Source organism: Alosa alosa, chromosome 10 (genome assembly GCF_017589495.1).
Source record: "Alosa alosa isolate M-15738 ecotype Scorff River chromosome 10, AALO_Geno_1.1, whole genome shotgun sequence".
Lineage (NCBI taxonomy): Eukaryota > Metazoa > Chordata > Actinopteri > Clupeiformes > Clupeidae > Alosa > Alosa alosa.
Window position 1 is genome coordinate 939990 of NC_063198.1, and position 19824 is coordinate 959813.

General features: G+C 39.8%; 1 protein-coding gene across 4 annotated transcripts in view; it reads left to right on the forward strand.

Annotated features, from left to right (window-relative positions):
• dock3 (dedicator of cytokinesis 3) overlaps positions 1–19824 on the forward strand; it is a 557701-nt gene that overhangs the window by 425114 nt on the left and 112763 nt on the right. For all 4 annotated transcript variants that reach the window (XM_048254372.1, XM_048254373.1, XM_048254374.1 and 1 more), the window contains 3 exons: positions 9067–9153; positions 12402–12581; positions 18477–18560. In XM_048254372.1, coding sequence (XP_048110329.1) covers positions 9067–9153; positions 12402–12581; positions 18477–18560 — 351 coding nt within the window. The remainder of the gene's footprint in view (positions 1–9066; positions 9154–12401; positions 12582–18476; positions 18561–19824) is intronic.

The following is a 19824-nucleotide window of genomic DNA, read 5'->3' on the forward strand; positions in this document are numbered from 1 at the left end:
CTTTTGCATACGACTGTATACTTATACTTACTTATACATACAGTACACTTACACACCATTACACCATACCCCCCAAACACACACACCACCCTCCCCCCATACACACACACCATTTCATCATCCCCCAAACCAAACACAACATACCCTATCCCCACACACACACAGGTACACCCCCCTCCGCCACACACCCCATTACAAAAGCAAAAGAATTCCATTACTTAGAATTCCTTTTATGAGTACATGACAATAAACTACTTAAATTACTTGAACTTGAACCAGGGGCTGACTGGCTATCTATACGTTCGGGAAAAGTCCAGATCGCCCGTCCATCCGACAGCCATCAGCTGCCTGGCTAAGTGCCTCATCAGCCAAGTAGGGCTACTGTCTATCAAATTACTGTGTACTGGGTACTGTGAATCAAATTAAAATGTTCTCTTTTGCAAACGTAGGCACAGTAACAGAATAATATTAATAATAATGTTACAAAGATACTACATCAATCCGTATGTTTCATTAGGCTACTAGGCTATTTGTTTTGCCTTGATTCATTTAGGCTAGGCCTTTTTATTCAGGGGCCGTATTCACAAAGAATTTTAAGGCTAAAAGTAGCTCCTAACTGGCAAATTTAGGAGCAACTCCTAAAAATAATGGGCGTGTCACTCCTAACTTTAGGACTCCTAATTTTTTCACAAAAAGTAATTCACGAAGCATTTTAGAACTAAAAGTAGCACCTAAGTCTGGGACAGCTTAAGTCGAGAGGACTCCTAACTCACTAAGACCTATTCATAAACAGCTTTTTTGTGGCATTTTACGATGCAATGTTTTGAAATGCGTATGCGCAACAGGAGCTTCCAATCGCGAGGGAACAATTTTGCATTCATAAAAGGGATGCAATAACGCCACCAACAACAACCAAAACTACTCATTGTTAACATGTAAATGAAATGTAACGTTTCATTGTGAATCAAATTAAAATGTTCTCCTCTTTGCAAACGTAGCCTAGGGATATGGTGACAGATTAATTTAATAATGTTGCAAAGGTAGGCTACTGCATCAATCCATAGGCCTATGTTTCATTAGGCTACTAAGCTATTTGTTTTGCCTTACTCTTTATTCATTTAGGCTAGGCCTTTTTATTCAGTTATTAATCATCTTCCGTCCTTCAAGACTACTTGTGTAGCGCGCATTCTCCGACCTGTCACCTGTCACTAATCATCGGAAGAGAGGTGTTTGGAATTCAGCGTTACAATCGCCAGCCAATCAAGGTGGTCACTTCAGTCAAGCTCGTGCATGAGTAATGACGTCATCCATAGCCACGAAGACTCACTCCTAGTTTAGGAGTTGTCTGAAAGGCTTTGTGAATAACTTTTAAGAGAAAACTCCAATCTAAAATCTTTAATTGCGATTTAGGAGTAGCCTACTCCTAGTAGTAAGATAAAAGCCTTTGTGAATAGCCTACGGCCCCAGTTATTCATCATCTTCCGTCCTTGTGTAGCGCACGCATTCTGAGACCTGTCACCTGTCACTCATCACCGTAAGGGAGGTGTTTGGAATCATGCCCGCGTTACAATCATCAGCCAATCAGCCAATCAAGGTGGTCACGCTTGCCCATTTACCCAAATTAATGGTCGAATATTACTGATGATCATTGTTATTTAAGAACATGCAGTGCGAGGGTACCAAAAACATCTTGCTCGTAAAAAGCATCATAACGACTTTCTGGTGGTCTGTTATTTACTGTAGGCTGCTTAAAACCACATGCCTTTATTTTGGGCAAGCCTGCATTCATTCATTCATTCATTCATTCAACCTTTATTTATTCTCGAGGGTCATTGAGGGAAGCCCTCATTTTCAATGAAGCCGAAATTACAGAAGCCGAAGCAAAGCGCCCACAAACAAGACAACATTCGAGGCCTTCTGTTGAATAATTTTATATAAAGCCTGCGCTGACAGTAATCCTCCTGCCCCTGATAGGCCTACCACAGCTGTGGATAGTGTGGAATGTTCAATTAATAACACAATCCAATGTGTGTCTCAATTGTCCCCCGCTGACCACCTCACACATTTCTCTAGATTTTGCAACGAACTTACATGACACAATGCCATAAAATATGCCAGTTTTAGGACACAGAATAATGTTTGTAATGATACCAGGTAGGCCAGGTATTGTCGAAGGTGCATGGTGAAGTGAAATTCTTACTTTGGAAAACAAACATTTGCCGATATCATCGCCGATCATCAGAATATTGCAACAGATTCTGTGTTCTGGACTGCAGGTAACTTGTTAAGCCAGTGGTTCTCAAACTTTTATTTCATTCCCCACTTTGATCAAGGGGCATGACTGATGATAGTGGAGATAACGTGTTATCCCGAGGCTTTTGCAAGTCAGCATCTTCGACGGTTGTCTATTCAAAATATAAGTTTTCGATGTCCCAAACGGAGAGCCATACTTTATTGTTTTTAACGATCTCTATGCTACTCACAAAAATGTAGGCATGGGGACATGATGAAGTAGGTTATCCAACTGTCTTGTGTTAAATTATTGTGATTACGAGCCAGTGGTTTTCAAACATTATGCGTGACTCAGACATCTAACTAAATGCAACAGGCTCATATCGTCCTCGCATTCGCAAAATGAGGACCAGTGTTTTGTCAAATTGCAAATAGCTATTCGTTTTAACTATTTTTTTATGATAGTAGCCTATACAAAAACCACTTCATACTTATCTATCTTAATCTTGGAATATGGGGAGGGAAGTGGCGCGTCTGCAGTCAGCCAAATATGAATGTAATTCTGCGGCATAAAGCAGATGTATTTGTTTATTGTACAGAAAAATAAAAATGACATGTCAAGCAGTCAATTGACTACATTGCAGTCAAGAAGTAGGGCAAATTAATTTCTGAAACCAAAACGTGGGTCATAGTTGTCTAAGCCTCTATTAGTAGCCTGTTAAAAACGCCGCCAGATAGTATTAAACGGCAACAACATTGTTTTCTGCAGAAGCCTACCCAAGGCTACAGATTAATTCTGAACAGTTATTTCTCTACTGGCTCAATTATCACACCACTGTTTTGATTTGCGTAGTTGCGTTAACCCCAACACTGACAATAATGTAGACAGCAAATTTCGATTTCGATTTTCGTTACCACCGTGTAGTCAAGCCTTAAGCCATACCCAAGTAGCCTAAATCGAGGTAATGTTTAATTATGCATGATTTATTTTGTTATTGAATTCGTAGGCTGGGATTACTCTCGGCAACAATTATTATGTAAGGGACGGCAGGTAGAGCGATGTATAGTGGCAGAGCGACGCACAGTGGCTGAAAGTGGTACTAAAGCTTCATGCAGCTTCACGCCGCGTAATGCGCGAATGAAGTGGTCATTTGAAAGCGATGCCCACTGTAGTTCTCCACATAAATATATGTCTATGCTATCAGTTGTAATTGTCATCCATAAAAGTACACATTTGCACCATCGTGTTTTCAATGATATAGGATAGGCAAGATGATGCAGCATTTATATTTTACCCATCTCTATGGTTCAGTCTTGCTCATAATAGCCTACTTGTGCTTTTAAAGCGCGCTAGACTAGAGGTAAAACATAGGCCTGACAGTGTTACTTTGTTTAGGCTATAAGATAAGGTTTATAAGATTTCATTTTTTCTACCCTCAGTAAATGTCATGTTGAGATTAGTTTAACAACTGTAACCTTTACATTATTCAAAGCTGCTAGTTGCTCAGGAGCTAGGCCTATTCTATTGATGTAGTCTATGTGATGAGATCAAGATGTAAGTGGTGTTGAGAATTAGTTTATTCAGCCTTGACTCTGTCTCTCTTATTGTGGATTCGGTCTTGACTTGGACTTGACTAATCCTGGTCTTGGACTCGACAAAGACGGTCTTGACAGCCATGGCGAGAAGGCCTCCAAGTGGTGGCCGTCCAACACTCGACAACCCAGTCCGTCTCACTGCTCGCCACTTCCCATCACTGGTGGCACAGACATCTCAGCAGGGTATTCGAACAAGGAGGCATTGCATAGTCTGCCAGACAACAACCAGGCATCCACAACTGCAGAAGGCCGTTTGTGTGTGTGTGTGTGTGTGTGTGTGTGTGTGTGGGTGTGGTTGTTTGCGATGCGATGCGAAAAAAGTGAACAAGAAACACTGCATAGATTGCAGGCCGCCTAATAATGACTATAGAATATCAGCGTAGAACGCTAGTGACGCAAAAAAACTCACCCAGTGGAGTATGTTAAATAAAACCTATGTTCTTCAGGGTTAAATCAACGGAGGAGAGAGCTCAAAGAAAGGTAAACATCAGCTGAAAAGCAGAAGCTCAAAAGGATTACAACAGATGCCACAAAGTGCAAAAAAAACCATCAGGAGGTACAAGAGATCACAGGTGGAGAGACTAGCCAAGGAAACAGAGCTTGCAGGGACTCAAAGGAACATAATGCTCTCCATTCCCAGCAAGATCCAAGTCATTCTCAATTGTCTGCAGGAAGCCGTAGACAAGAGGCTCCGGGACCAGAAAGCAGGATTCAGAAAAGTTTGCTCATGCACAGACCACATAGTAACTTTACGCATCATCATTGAACAACAAATCCATCGAATGGAATGCGTCACTATACATCAACTTCATCAACTTTGAGAACGCATTTCACAGTGTAGACAACACTATAGCACTATGACTAAGAATTCATATGAAGAAACATCATGCAAAGTCATCCATGCAAGCCAACTCTTCCAGAGCTTCAATGTCAGGACGGGCATCAAACAGGGATGTCTACTACTTTCATTCCTGTACCCTTTGGCAATCAACTGGATCATGAGGGAAACAACGGAGGGGAGAAAAAATGGGATCCAACCCAGATAGCAGACGGGCATTGAAACTGTAAAATCAACATTGCATTGTCAACGTTAAATCATTGAATCAATGTCGGATTTCGATGTTGATTTAACATCAGTTTGCACCCTCAGTTAATATTGAAACAATGTTGATTTATTAACTATAGACCAGCTGAATTTAAATTGTATTTCAATTCAAATGAATATTGAAACAATGTTGAAATTACAACCAAACTAAAGATCAATGCGATTTCAATGGCATTTCAATTCATATTAAACCGCAGTAAACCACTATTAATCTGGCAAAATATTGGGAAATTCATACCCTGCTTTATCTACAGCCAGGATACATTTGGCTAGGCCTAGGTATGTCTGGTTTAGGCTACACAAGCTTGCATAAATAACCATTGACAACTTGTTATCAGCAAGTGCATTTATTCACTCTTCTTCATTTATAAATTCCTGTGTGCTGTGCTTCCCTGCCATCCATTCAGTACGGTTGCAGTCAGCCTGATCCTCCACCATCCAGTAGAGTGAAGCGGCACCTAACATAAAAAGAAGAAAACAAGATAGACAGTGTTAGATAAATATGTTCAACTGAAGGCTACTTACAAGTGAAACTTTAGAATAATCATAGAATATATATTATATTGAGTTTATATTGAGTTGAGTTTACTGTCAAAATGCTAGGCTGAAGATGGTGTTTGAGAATAGAATAGCAGCTAACGTTAATTCAGTTTTGCAAGCATTAACGTTAGCTGGGTGAGCTCATTGAACCATGCCACTGTTCGTCCGAACAATTTTGCTGCCCAATGAACGGTTAATGATAGTCCGATATGACTTAAAGTTAACTTATATCAGTATTGCTAAAGTTAATCTATTAAACTCACAAAACCATACATGATCACGGGGAGTTACATAAATGTTAACGTTAGCTGGTAACAGTTAGAAGCTAAAACCTTCACGTTAGCCAGCAGCACATCATCTTCAGCCTATCATTTTGACAGTAAACTCAACAAACATTTTATGTATATCATATAAATATAATAAACTCTAATTGACTGACAACTAACATTAAGGAAGGCCTAATTATAAATCAGACTGCCGAGTAACGTTAACGTTAACATAACATTATAATGAACTGCCATAACGTAACGTAAAACATTAATTTGATTAATTTAACAGCAACGATAGCTAGCCTAAGTTGACTCAAGCATGAATGAGTTTGTAAGTTAGACAGTAGGCTACGATGTACATAGACTGTAAACATGCCCGAATTTAATGTAGATTTAGTACAATTTCACAATGAAACATTATCGTTAGATAAATAAATGCTTGCTTACCATTAAGGTGGAGCGGTGAACTTGACAGAGAGCTGAACACGGTTGGTCTGACTGAACTGTTGCTCAAAATGATCTCCCGCCGGACAGTTCAAAGGTCGTCGCGCGGTCAACTAAAAATCCACGTCAAATTGACTTTTCAATATCTTTTAGTGAACTATGTATCGATGCTCTATCGGTTATGGCAATATAAACTATAAACCAATGTTGTTTCGATGTCTCTCTCTCTATGCTCATGCACTGTCGGGTTTTTGTCAGGATTTTAATGTTGATTCAATGTCTATTTACCATTGAGATTTCAATCTCAACCAAAATGATGATTTGGATGGAAAATCCACATCATATTAATGTCACCTTGCTATCTGGGAATGAACATTGTGGGGGCAGCTAGATTACCTTTGATTTTGCAAACAACATAGCTATCCTTTCACACACACACAAACAGATGCAAGAAAAGAAATACTCCAAACTCAAAACTAGGTCTGACACCCAATACAACAGGTCATGAAGATCCACTCCAAATCCAGAAACACCCCATCCACATGCACAACAATGCCCTCAGGGACGTGGAGGCATTCAAATACTTAGGCAGTGTTGTGGACACCAATGGAGGGACAGAGGCTGACATAAAAAAAAGCTTGATCAATAAGGCAAGGGTGGTGTTTAACATGCAGAGTAAGACATGGAGCTCAATAAACATCTCAATCAACACCAAACTACACATCTTCAACTCTAACGTGAAGCAGGTATTGCAGTATGGAGAACAACTAAACAAACAATAAACAAGCTGCAAACATTCATTAACACCTGCCTCAGTAGAATAATGAACATCTGATGGAGAGAAATGGGGGACCTGTGGAAAAGAACAAGCCAGGAACATCCCATTGAATTGCAAGTTCTAAGAAAGTGGAGTTGGATTGGGCACAAACTGAGAAAACCTGCCACAAACATCACACGACAAGCCCTGAAGTGAAACCCCCAAGGAATAAGGAAAAGAGATCTAGAAAGAACCGCCAGCAACCGAGTGAGATGGAGGACCTTTGTCAATGGCCTATGCACCTTGGAGCAGCAAAGGGCTTAACCCTCCTGTTGTGTTCGCGGTCAAATGTGACCGATTGACAATTCTTTTCTCTCAAAAATATTGTTAACTTATTCTGACTACCATGAGGCTCCTTGACTTTGTTAACACAGGGCATCTGAACACACAAAAACAAATGTTGATCATTTTTATTACAATTTGAGTGTTTTGTTCAACTTTAGAACACCCATGTGTATTTCCGGTCAAAAATGACCAGCCATTAGGAATGAATGAATGAGAAAATGGTCAGTATATAAAATTAAGTCCAGGCACATACTTATTGATCAGATGGACTGCATATGTGCTTCTGTACAATAAAAAACACACACAAACACACCCTCACTCCCCCTCTTTGCTTCTATGCCAGCCCCCACTGGAACCTTTCCCGAATAGAATCTTCCCCTTTCTGACTTGCATGAGCTCAGGTCAGTGAGGCCTGCAAGCCATAAATAGCAGCCTTTTAAGTTACTTACAAGCATATTTGTTAACAGTTAATGTGCAGCTTGTAAGTGTTAACAAGCAGCCTTTAATGGTGTATAAGACAAAGAGGTGGATAACTAATACGCTTATAAGACCTTTCTTACCTATTTGTAGTAAATTTTGCAGCCCCCCAATCTAAAGCGAGGACCATGTAGCCTATTGTTCCACAAGCCCAACGTTCTATCTCTATATATCTACTGTATCTATCTATCTAGCTTGGTTTAGCTGTGAGAAATGCACCTTCAAAATTGCTGCAGCGAGCAGGAATCGAACCTCGGTCTCCTGCATCATAGAGTGACTTGACAAAAGTGAGTGACAAAAGGCAACCCTGCTTTATCTTGAAACATATCTGAATATGCAAGACCCTCCCAACTTGCCAGTAGATCATTGGATAGCTGGTGAAAAGGTGACTCACACCTACAGACTACAGTGTAGTTCTTGGTCTACAACTATGCACATACATTAGATTATAATTAAACCATGATCAGACTGTTGCCCACATTACAAGTATTAATTCAAGACCAAACATAAAGGTGTTATATTCACAACATACATTTACAGAGATTTTAGAAGTGACCATCAAACCAGTTACTCATACAGAGTTTTCACTGTATGATAATTAGTTGAGCCTGGCACCCTGTGTAGTGAAGAATGTCCTTTGTTTGAGATGGGGTTGGCCATTTGGCTGTTTCACTGCAAATATCCTAGCCTTACAGTTTTAACTGGCATTTGTGGATGGAGCATCAACCTTTGTTTATAGAGAATCGGAAGCTTTCCTGAGCCCATACAATGTGATTTTCTTTACATGAACAGGTCTTGTACCATCTGAGGCCCCAAAGTTCACAGCCAATATTGCTTTTTTCAGCCCTTTCCCTTGTCTCCAAAGATTTGTCTGGATTCTCTGAATTTTAATGATATTATGTACTATAGGTTATGGAATTTCCAAATTCTTTTCAATTTCTTATTGATCGCTGTATCTTTACTTCTGACTCATCTTTTTATACTCAATCATTGTTGTAGTTAGCTTTATTCGTTGTGAAATGTTACTCCTTGTGTTTACACAAGCATAGTAGCATTGCACAACTTTTTTTTGCCCCTGCCCCAACTTTTCAAATTCAAAATGAGCTCATATTAAGTTTTATAGGTTGTCTATGTCATTTTATGGGTTAACCTAAATATGGGTTTATTACATTCTGCTTTTATTCACTTTATCCAACTTTTTTGGAAATGGAGTTGCAAGCTGTGCTCTGTATTTAAATGTGATAGTTAATCTCTGTTTCTGCAATCATAGCCACACACTAACTGGTTCCATGTGTTCTTAGAGCCTTTGGATTGAGAGGACGACACTGACCCTAACCCATCCCCTGCCAGGCATTTCTCGCTGGTTTGAGGTGGAAACGAGAGATCTTGTAAGTAAAGCCTTGCCAATTTTGTTTTAAATATCTTAAAGAAGCTGAAGCTACTTGAAAGTTATTTGAGCTTTTCAACATAACAAAAAACACAACGCATGTTACATTGGTGCCATGACCCAGATTGGGAGTGTGATTTAGGGGGATAAGTGTAATGGTATCCAGCTGGTACGTAGCTGTGCAGTATGTACGTTGTGTAAATCTCCCTCCTGCCGCCTTAAGAGTCATGCTGGTGAGAGAATTAGCAGCCTGGGCTTTTAGCCAAATTGGTGTTATAGTATACTCTTTTGATCCCGTGAGGTCTCTGCATTTATCCCAATCCGTGAATTAGTGAAACACACTCAGCACACAGTGAACACACAGTGAGGTGAAGCACACAATAATTCGGACGCAGTGAGCTGCCTGCTACAGTGGCGCTTGGGGAGCAGTGAGGGGTTAGGTGCCTTGCTCAAGGGCACTTCAGCCGTTCCTACTGGTCGGGGTTCGAAGCGGCAACCCTCCAGTGAAGCGCTAGCCAGTAGGCCACGGCTGCCCCCTGTTGCAGTTTGCAGGTTCCTTGAATTTCCCCTGGGGATCAATAAAGTATCTATCTATCTATCTATCTATCTATCTAGGTTCGAGTCCAGGTGAGTGCAGGGTTGAGCTGTGCAGTTCAAAACAGAAGACAGAAGACAGAAAAATGCAATGTCTCAGACACACTGTTTATTGTGACTGCAAAATTCTAACTTAATCAAAAGTGAGATGGTAGCAAAACTTCTACCATGGTATCATAATGCTTTCTAAATTTCTTTAATGATTCTATCCATTATAGAATAGCTGAATAGAGATATTATTGTGTAGTATATCTCGAATGGCTAATTGATTATTCTACCATATTTGTGTTAGAGCGCCACCTAGTGAATACCATCAATGTAATTCACTAGCAGTAAATGCTTCCAATGTATAAAACTTTCCAAGAAAAACACAGCACATGTGAGTGCATTATTGGATTGCGAAATATCATGGGTTGCAGAACCGTAGGAGCTCGGGCCCGTCATCCCCACTTGCAGCTGTTTGGTATTGTTATTGATGTTGATATTACAAGTACTATTGGGGCAATTGCTCTAGATATTAAAAGGACTATTGGGGCAACTTTTTAGAGTTGAATACAGTTTTAAACTTGTGTTAGACGAATATGTCACGTGACTTCTTACTCCCCATTGCTGTGTCATCAGCACCTCTGGTTTAATCTGCTACAACGTTTTACCCTGATCTCAATTTCTGTGTCTTCAAAAGTTTCCTATCAGCCACTAGAGGGCACCTGTATGTTCATATTAGCTTAGTCTTGACATAGATGAAGTTTAAGGAAAGATCTGAGCGGCTTTATCCCTGAAATAGACCAATATTATCCCTTCTACACAATTCGCAACCTTGAATACTATTACATTTCCTAAGATTTAATTGAATGTGTGAATTAAATGCTGAAATTATGTTATGTACAAGATGGACAACTGCATGAACTGTGGAAGCTAATGTAGGCTAAAGTGTCTATTTTCATGTTGTCATAAAAAAGACACGCAGGTTGCAATACCCCCACTATAGGCTATAGAGCTGTCATGTAGACAGGTAATCTATCATGCAGCTCAGGCGCATAATGCAACTGTAGCCTACGTCTGTACACACTGTGAGTAGCATACCATCAGGATACTCAACAACGAGAGAGAATTTCCCCAGTGTGTATTCACACCAACTTGGCTTACTATAATTCCCAACTCTGCACAGTATCCCATTAACTGTATGACTGTAGGTTATTTACATTTTTCTGTAAAGTAGGCTAAACACATTATCAAAATATTCTTAATGCAGAACTATGGCACACACACCTTTTGTTTGAGCAGGAAAGAGAATAATACATAATACTTGTTGCTGGTTACCAGCACACAATTTTAAGATAATCCGTTTTGTTGACTACGGATTGGCAGTTCCACAAGGCCATGGAGAAGGAAGTTTCTGTAGATGAGGACCGTTTAAGTTGCTGGAGGTTAGCCAGATTTCTGCCGCTTATGGCATGATGCCGTTTTCTGTGATGGCCTGTGGTAACTGATAGATAGATAGGTAGATAGATACTTTATTGATCCCCAAGGGGAAATTCAAGATATGGATGAATGGCACATTTTTGCCTTTGTCAATGCGAGTGGAGTTTGTTGGACTTGGGATTTCGGTAAAAGTGGACTCACTTTAAACCAACAACTTTTTTCCTTCTGCGTCACATCATGTGGAATGCGTATGGACTGCACTTGGTTGCTAGCAAATGTTTGCACTTGTTGAAAAGAAACTGATTAATGTTTAACTGTATGTTAAATTTAATTCACCATAGCTTTTCATTCTGTTGAATTATTTAACTGTGAATATTATATTTGACTTTACATTTCTTGTGTTATTTTTCATGTAGCCTATGTTGCACCGATCTGGCTAATGGGCTTGATATTGCAAACGTTTTTTTACATTTACATTTACTTAAAAGTTTAGCTTCAGTAGCTCACTGGCATAGCATGTTAATGGGAAAGTAAGAAAGATTCTAAAATAGCCTTAAGTTGAAATAAGAACTTTCTCTCTAGTTTCTAGACTCACGAAAGTACACCAATTGAGACAGACTCCCAGAGACAGTTGACAACCTCATAGTTTTGCTAGGACTTGTAGAATACCACAAAGTTGCTGAACGTGTTATTTCAGGTTAGTTTGCAACAATATACAAGTTTAACCAAAGTCCTTAGCTGCTACCTACACTGTAGCTATCGAACATAACTTGCAGTTCCCATTCACTTTCCGTTTACTGTGCTAACGTTAGCTAGCTAGCTTGGTCCGAAAGAGTTTCATTGGCTTCACACACAAGCAATGGCAATAAAATAGTAGGCTAGACAAAATTGTATTAATATGTTGTTATTGCTTATTCAAGCGTAACTCTCACAAAAATGCATCCTAGGATGTTTTTGTGAATGTACCCAGAGTCAGACTTTCGTGAATGGGAGTAGGGGCACTATTTTGAACCTTTCTTTTAGTAAACGCTGTGTACACGAACAATGTTCTCAATGCTCGAGTTCATGTGTCGAGACATAGGCTTTTTATTTCAAACTATTATTTATAACAAGTGTAGTGCTCATATAGAGTAAGTCGCTTTGGACAAAAGCATCTGCCAAATGCCATAACCATATATTATCTGTGGACTGGCTCACATACAACTTTCTGTCTGTTATGTGCTTCTGTTCCAGGTAGAGGTCAGCCCACTGGAGAATGCCATCTCTGTGTTAGAGAATAAAAATCATGAATTACGCACACTAATTAGCCAGTACCAGCACAAACGGTTGCCTGGCAATATCAATCTTCTCAGTATGTGTCTTAATGGAGTAATTGATGCTGCTGTCAATGGAGGCATTGCCCGCTACCAGGAGGTAGGTATGGTACCAGAATAACACCTTAGTGGCTGCAAAATGTACATACTGAAAGTTAGGTTACATGGTTTGTCACCAGTTCTTCTTTTGATTACCGAGGTACAACTTCAGTGCTGGTTCACTGAATCTAATGGCAAAATGAACATTGCCGTAAAAGATCAGGAGAGCATTGTGCTCTGGCTTAGAGCTTAGCACACAGAAATAAATGGGAGTAGCATAGCATGTGGCTGTGATTCATGCCTAGTCTCTCTCCCCCACATCAGTAATGGGAAAAGTCCACATTGTAAAGAGAATGAATTAATATGTCTAGTGCAAAAACCAAATGTCCTGAAAGTTGGAGCCTTATCAATTTAACTTTAAGTCAAGTCAAACACTCAATTATGTTAAATCTGCTTGTCTGGCTTGGCCAAGTTTTGAAATGGATATAGACCAACTTTACTTTCAATGTTAATTAATGCAATTGACCTGTCGCTAAGCACCACCCTTAGAACACTGATGAGCCAATGACAGTCCAGCCTCAACGGGACTCGGACATCAGCTCGGACAACTCCATAGGAAACAACAGGGAGCAGGCATAAAATGACAAATTAATGGTTATTTATAGTTTATTAACTCAAAAAACCCCGACGGATAACCATGGTCAAATGTTTTGCATGGAGGACGTGTGTGGTCAAAAATATCCAGGCAACACTCAGGTGTGAGGAACCACTGCAGGTTTATTCACAATACCGGGAGCAGGTCACTAGCAACAGCATGTTCCAGTAACACTACTCAAAGTTCTCTAGGGCGAAGCCCCATCTTATACATGTTAATTACATTGGTAAATCACATGAGTACAATGGTCTTTTCCAAAAATCCTCATACATGCAGAAATACAATAATACATATACACTTCTTGGACATAGCATGTGATCCATGCGCCATAAGCAAGTCATGTGGCTACTCCAAGTAAGTAGATAATTGCTCAATACAATACATATACATCTTTCAGCATTCTCTTGCCATAGTCTAGTTCCTGTCGGGCTATTCCTAATATTACTGCCTCAGGCAGAATACCCTTAACTCGTGACAAAGGGGGTCGCACATGACCTTTATTAGAAAATCATGACATGGAGAGAGCAAAGTCCAGTTTTATTTATACAAACAGAATCCATTCATGTTAACATAATATTCAAGGACAAACCACCTATAAATTGTTCTATCCCTGTCACACCTACTATGTTAAGGCAATCTTTACTAGTACATAGTCGAGATGCACAGCATGCAGAATCATCAGAAGTCCTGTAGGGAAAAACACGCATTTGAAAAGACTTTTCTTGGCACACCCAGCAGGTCTCATTCGTCCCTGCTACAGTTGTTCTAACTTGGAAAGCCACTTCACAGGCTTTATTAGAACCACAGATCTCCTTCTCTGGAGAAGTGGGCATAATCAGTAAGAACACACAGAATAGCAACACTACCCGATAACGCTTTAGAATAACATGTGCTTATTAGGTATTAACAGTGCATAATAAGCAGTTAACAATTTATTACTAACAGTTAGTTAACTGTTGCTATCCTTTAATAACATTAACTAACGGTTAACATGCCGCTTGTAAGTGTTAATAAGCAGCCTTTTAAGTGACTTACAAGCATATTTGTTAACAGCTAACATGCAGCTTGTAAGTGTTAACAAGCAGCTTGTTAATGCTTGTTAATGTTGTATAAGACAAAGAGGTGGATAACTAATACGCTTATAAGACCTTTCTTATTTATTTGTAGTAAATTTTGCAGCCCCCCAATCTAAAGCGAGGACCATGTAGCCTATAGCTCCACAAGCCCAACCTTCTATCTCTACTGCATCTATCTGTCTAGCTTGGTTTAGCTGTGCGAAATGCACCTTCAAAATTGCTGCAGTGAGCAGGAATTGAACCCTGGTCTCCTGAGTCATAGAGTGATTTGCTACTAACTGAGCTAAACTAGGCTACTTTGCTGTAACAGTATTGATGAAATTGTTCATTTTGTTCACAGCTATGCGCTGACAAGTGACTAGCAGTTGAGGAGCTTTGCTTAAACTTAATATACTGTTGCAAGTTCACTTGAGTATAAACTATCCACTTTAACTAATGTCAGTAATGTTATTCATCTAGTTGTCATTTTAAAGAAATTACACTTCTCCATTTAAAATGTTACCTTAGATAGGCGGCTAGCTAACTCGCTAGCAACTGGACAGTAACTGACAGTAGCATGGTCTGATATTAAGTTATTTTGTTTACAAATTTTCCCCAAAAACCCTCAACAAATCCAGAGAGACATAATGACCAATTTTTGGTAAAATTCCACAAGTCTCCCATTGACATTGATGCAGCAACAGACCACAAATGTTCGCCTCTGTTCAAGGCAAAGGTTTCAAATCGATCGTGAACATTAAGCCTATGTTTTGCGACATTGAACGCACCCACTTGTCGCCTTTAACTCTCGGTTGCTATGTAACCAAACTATAAACAAAGCTGGCATAATATCAAAGATCCTTGATTAACCCCCTCTGATAATATCTTTAGACTGCTGACAAACTGACACTGAACAAAGATTATGGAAATTAAACGCCATTTTTTTTTTTATCAGAAATATATTTGTAAAAGGCATAACTGGTATGATATAGAACATTAACAGAATATAGAATCAAGATGATCATTACATTCAAAGACAGGAACGTGGCTCAGTCAGTAGCACTTCACTCTTTGCCACAGGAGACCGGGGTTCAATTCCTGCTCGTTGCAGCAATTTTGAAGGTGCATTTCTCACAGCTTAAACAAACTAGATAGATGCAGTAGATATATAGAGATAGAAGGTTGGGCTTGTAGAATAGGCTACATGGTCCTCGCTTTAGATTGGGGGGCTGCAAAATGTACTACAAATAGGTAAGAAAGGTCTTATAAGCGTATTAGTTATCCACCTCTTTGTCTTATACAGCATTAACAAGCTGCTTGTTAACACTTACAAGCTGCATGTTAACTGTTAACAAATATGCTTGTAAGTAACTTAAAAAGCTGCATGTTAACTGTTAGTTAATGTTATTAAAGGATAACAACAGTTAACTAACTGTTAGTAATGAATTGTTAACTGCTTATTATGCACTGTTAATACATGATAAGCACATGTTATTCTAAAGCGTTACCCACTAGCCCCACTCTACTCCCAGTTAAAACAACAAAAGCTCTATTCTATCTTCAACAGCAAAGCTGGCTTGGGTTTTTTAGGCCCTCCCCAGGTCACTGTCCAGCGATGATTAAATATCAAGCTAAACTGGAAATAAAACAGTGCTAGTTTAGTGTATACTGATTAGTGTATACTGATTCATTAGTGTATACTGATTAGTGTATACTGACTTCATTTGCAGTCCAATACTTTCTAGTTGTAATGCAGGTTAAAACAGCAGGATCTTGCAACACTTCCCTTATCCCCGATGGAACATATATCCAAAGGCCTACTGGCGAAGTTTGCCAAAACCTCCACTGGTCAACCTCAAGCATAAAGTCACAATCCGTTGAGATAATGTTCCGGTTCTTTCACCACTCTGCAGTGTGACAGATGAATCCAAGAGTCTCTTTCCGCAATTCTCACTGCGGTGGGTGTAGACAACAGAACTTGATACGCGCCACCGTTCTTCATTCCAGCGTTTTCTTCGAAAGTCCTAAACAAGCACCCAAGAGCCTGGTTCCACTGGGTATGTATCCAGAAAGTATCCAGAAAACTTTGAGGCAAAGTCAACTGCACCTGTTAAGAAACAAAAGATAGAAGTCCCTTCGCGGCACTTTAAGCAGCAATCAGTTCTCGCATGTAACCAGACAAAGTACCAACTACATTAGGTTAGGATTAGGTAAACCTGGAATTGGCATGGGACGGGCAGTCAAAATCTCAAATGGGCTTAAACCTTTTGATCTTGATGCACAGCCTCTGAGGTAGAGGAGAGCCAAAGGTAGAGCAGTCAACCAATTCCATCCCATTGTTTTAGTCAATTTATCTTTCAACATTCCATTAACATTCTGGCCATTTTGAAAACATATCTACAATTACAAGGCAATATTCATAACTTTTGCATTTTGTTAATTGATCAATTGAATAAAATCCATTATAATATATTCAAACGGGTCTGATGGTGGTGGGTGATGCCCTCCTTGGGTTCTCACTGTGGGTGCGGTGTTATGTTTAAGACAGGTAATGCACCTATCTCAGTAAGCAGCTGCCGCGGTGGTGAATCCTGGTGCAAAATAAAGTTGTTACATTGTTTTTACCATAGCTGTTGCACTCGCATGATCTAAACCATGAGTGACTTTAGCAACTATATGAAAACATGATTTTGGTAGAACAGGCTTGCCTGTTGGAGTATGTAGCCACAAATCATCATTATTCTTTTTACAATTTTTCCATTTTCTTTTTTCTTTTGTATCTGCCGATTTTTATGCTTTCTTTAAAGCTTGACCTGATGTCACTATATCTGGTATTTGCAAATTCAAATTCAAAAACAATTGTGTTTTGTTCGAAAGTCTTAAAAAAACTCTGGTGGTATCCTCCTCTCAACTCCCCCCTTCGCGGCACTTTAAGCAGCCGAGTCAGACCTCTCATTACGAAGGCTGACCTCATCAGCGCCTCTAATATGCACTGCACACTTAACCACTGCTAAAGCAGAAGGAAGCTGAATTGCCTCCAGCAACAATACAATGAACTCTTTATGTTGTACAGGTTTACCAGTAGCCATAAGAAAGCCTCTTTCCTTCCATATTGCTCCATGGTCATGAACAATTCCCCAGCAATAACGACTATCAGTGTATATGCAAACAGATTTTCCAGCTGTTCCATATTCTTACTACATTAAATATGAACGTAACCTAACATACTGTATCTTAGTATCAATCTTCCACTAGCTAGCTAGCTAGCATTAACGTCAGTGGTTTTTGCACGGTGATTTGCACGTCTACTCGCCACAACTGCTTGTTAACTTGTATGTATTCTAAAGTTTTGAATACACCACTCCATAGCATAATTAAGTCCCTTTTGATAGCTTCTGGAGGAAAGTAACTCTTATCGATCAAAACGTCCTCAAAGCCTGCTTATATACTGTCCGCTGCCATTGTCCACAATGTATTTCTAATCAAGTCTGGTTTGTTTGTCCGAGTTTTCACACGGGAACAATGGGGGGCGGGGCTTAGCGACAGGTCAATTCAATTCAGTGTGGTTTTATTTATATAATATATACAGTACCCTCCAGAATTATTGGCACCTCTGCTAAAGTTGACTAAAAACTGGTATAAAAAAAGTGTAACGGAGGCGAACTGAGCTAGCGTGCTAGTTGCCCGTGTAAATCCTCACACCCCTAACCTTAAGAACACTTCTAACTGCTGAGTTGGAAGCCTGGGCTTTTAGCTCAGTGGTTAGAGCGTTCGACTCCCATGCCGGTGTGTGTGGAGGTGTGCGGGTTCGAGGGCCGTGAGAGGCGGATGAATTACGACCTCGGTTACACATAGGAGAATATTACAAGCTGTTTCATTGGCAAAGGGCGGCTTAAGAAGGTATTACAAGCAGTAATACCAATAATTGTGAGCGAAGTGTTTTTGTTAAAAATATTTATTTCTATATGAGATTTTCCTTTTTCTCAAAATAAATGTGCTTCCCTTCAAGGTTGTATTTTTCCTATTTTTTTTTTTTCAAATAAATCACCAACAGATTATGTTTTATACTGGTTTTTAGTCAACTTTAGCAGAGGTGTCAATATTTCTGGAGGGTACTGTATGAATATATCTCAAGGCACATCATGGATGTAAATTTCAAATTTAAGCTTGTGTTTGAGCTCTGCAAATAACTTTTGGCAAGAGAAATGGTCTGGTTTCCCTAACTTTCACATGTAACAATTCCCAGGCCTTTTTTGATATGGAATACATTGCCAGCCATCCAGATGACTCTGAGAAAATTACCCAACTGAAAGATCTCATGGAGGAGCAGGTAAATATGATGTGTAAAAAAGCCTTGAACCTCTGTGTATTGTGTATTTGTGCATTTTATGACTAAAGCATGAAGGTTTCACTATATAATCTTCACCCCCTAAGGTATGATTTCAGACGTGGAGCCACTTCAGATCTGACCTCTGGGGCTAGATATTTGCTGTATAATATACACATCTTTGAGGAGTAAAATATTTTTACAAGTCATTCCAGAATTCTACTGTGAAGATCTAGAACTTACATTAACTGCCATTCAAAACTGGTTGCTTGAGTTCATTATGACAGTTTCAAATGGAACCTAACTGGCAACATTCTAATCACATACAAAATGTGATTTCTTTTTTCACCACAGATTCAAGTTCAAGTTCAAGTAATTTTATTGTCATGTACTTATAAAATTAATTATAAGTAATGAAATTCTTAAACTCATGAGCCAGCTCAACTTGTCAAGTGCGGTTATAGCCGATAGAGGGCCGCAAAGCGAATGCAGAAGTGCCGTTCACCCTGTTACGAGTTCATGAACCACTGAAACTATTTTGGAAACATTATTATAAGGTACAAAAAACTCTTTGGTGTTGCTTTAAGAAGGTGTATTTTGTGTTTGTGTGTGTGTGTGGGGGGTGATGAAAAGGGGAATTATGAAATGGTGTGTATATGTGTGGGGACGGGGTATGTTGTTGTGTTTGGGTGGGGGTTCTGAGGTTTTAGGTTGATTAGGGGAAGATAATTACAGTTCAGCATCATGGTGGCTTGTGGATAGAAGTGGTCTCTGTATCTGCTGGTACACGTCTGCATACTCTTGTACCTTTTACCAGATGGTAGGAGGGTGAAGACACTGTGGCTGGGATGACTGGGGTCAGCGAGGATTCGCTTGGTCTTTCTCCTGCAGCGCTGGCTGTAAAGGTCCTGGATAGTTGGTAACTCAGTCCTTGTGATGCCTTGCGCTGACCTGACCACCCTTTGCAGAGCTTTGCGATCATGAGTGGTGCTGTTACCATACCATGTTGTAATGTTGCCGGACAGGATGCTCTCAATGGTACAGCGGTAGAAGTTGGTCAGTATTTCACCGTCCATACCAAACTTCCTTAGCCGCCGAAGAAAGAAGAGTTGTTGTCTTGCTGACTTTGTGACCATACCTATATGGTGTGACCAGCTCAGATCCTCACTGATGTTAATTCCAAGTAATCTGAAGCAGCTGACTCTCTCTACTGCTGTGCCTCCAATATAGATGGGTGTGTGCTCTTCCTGCAGTCTCCTGTAGTCCA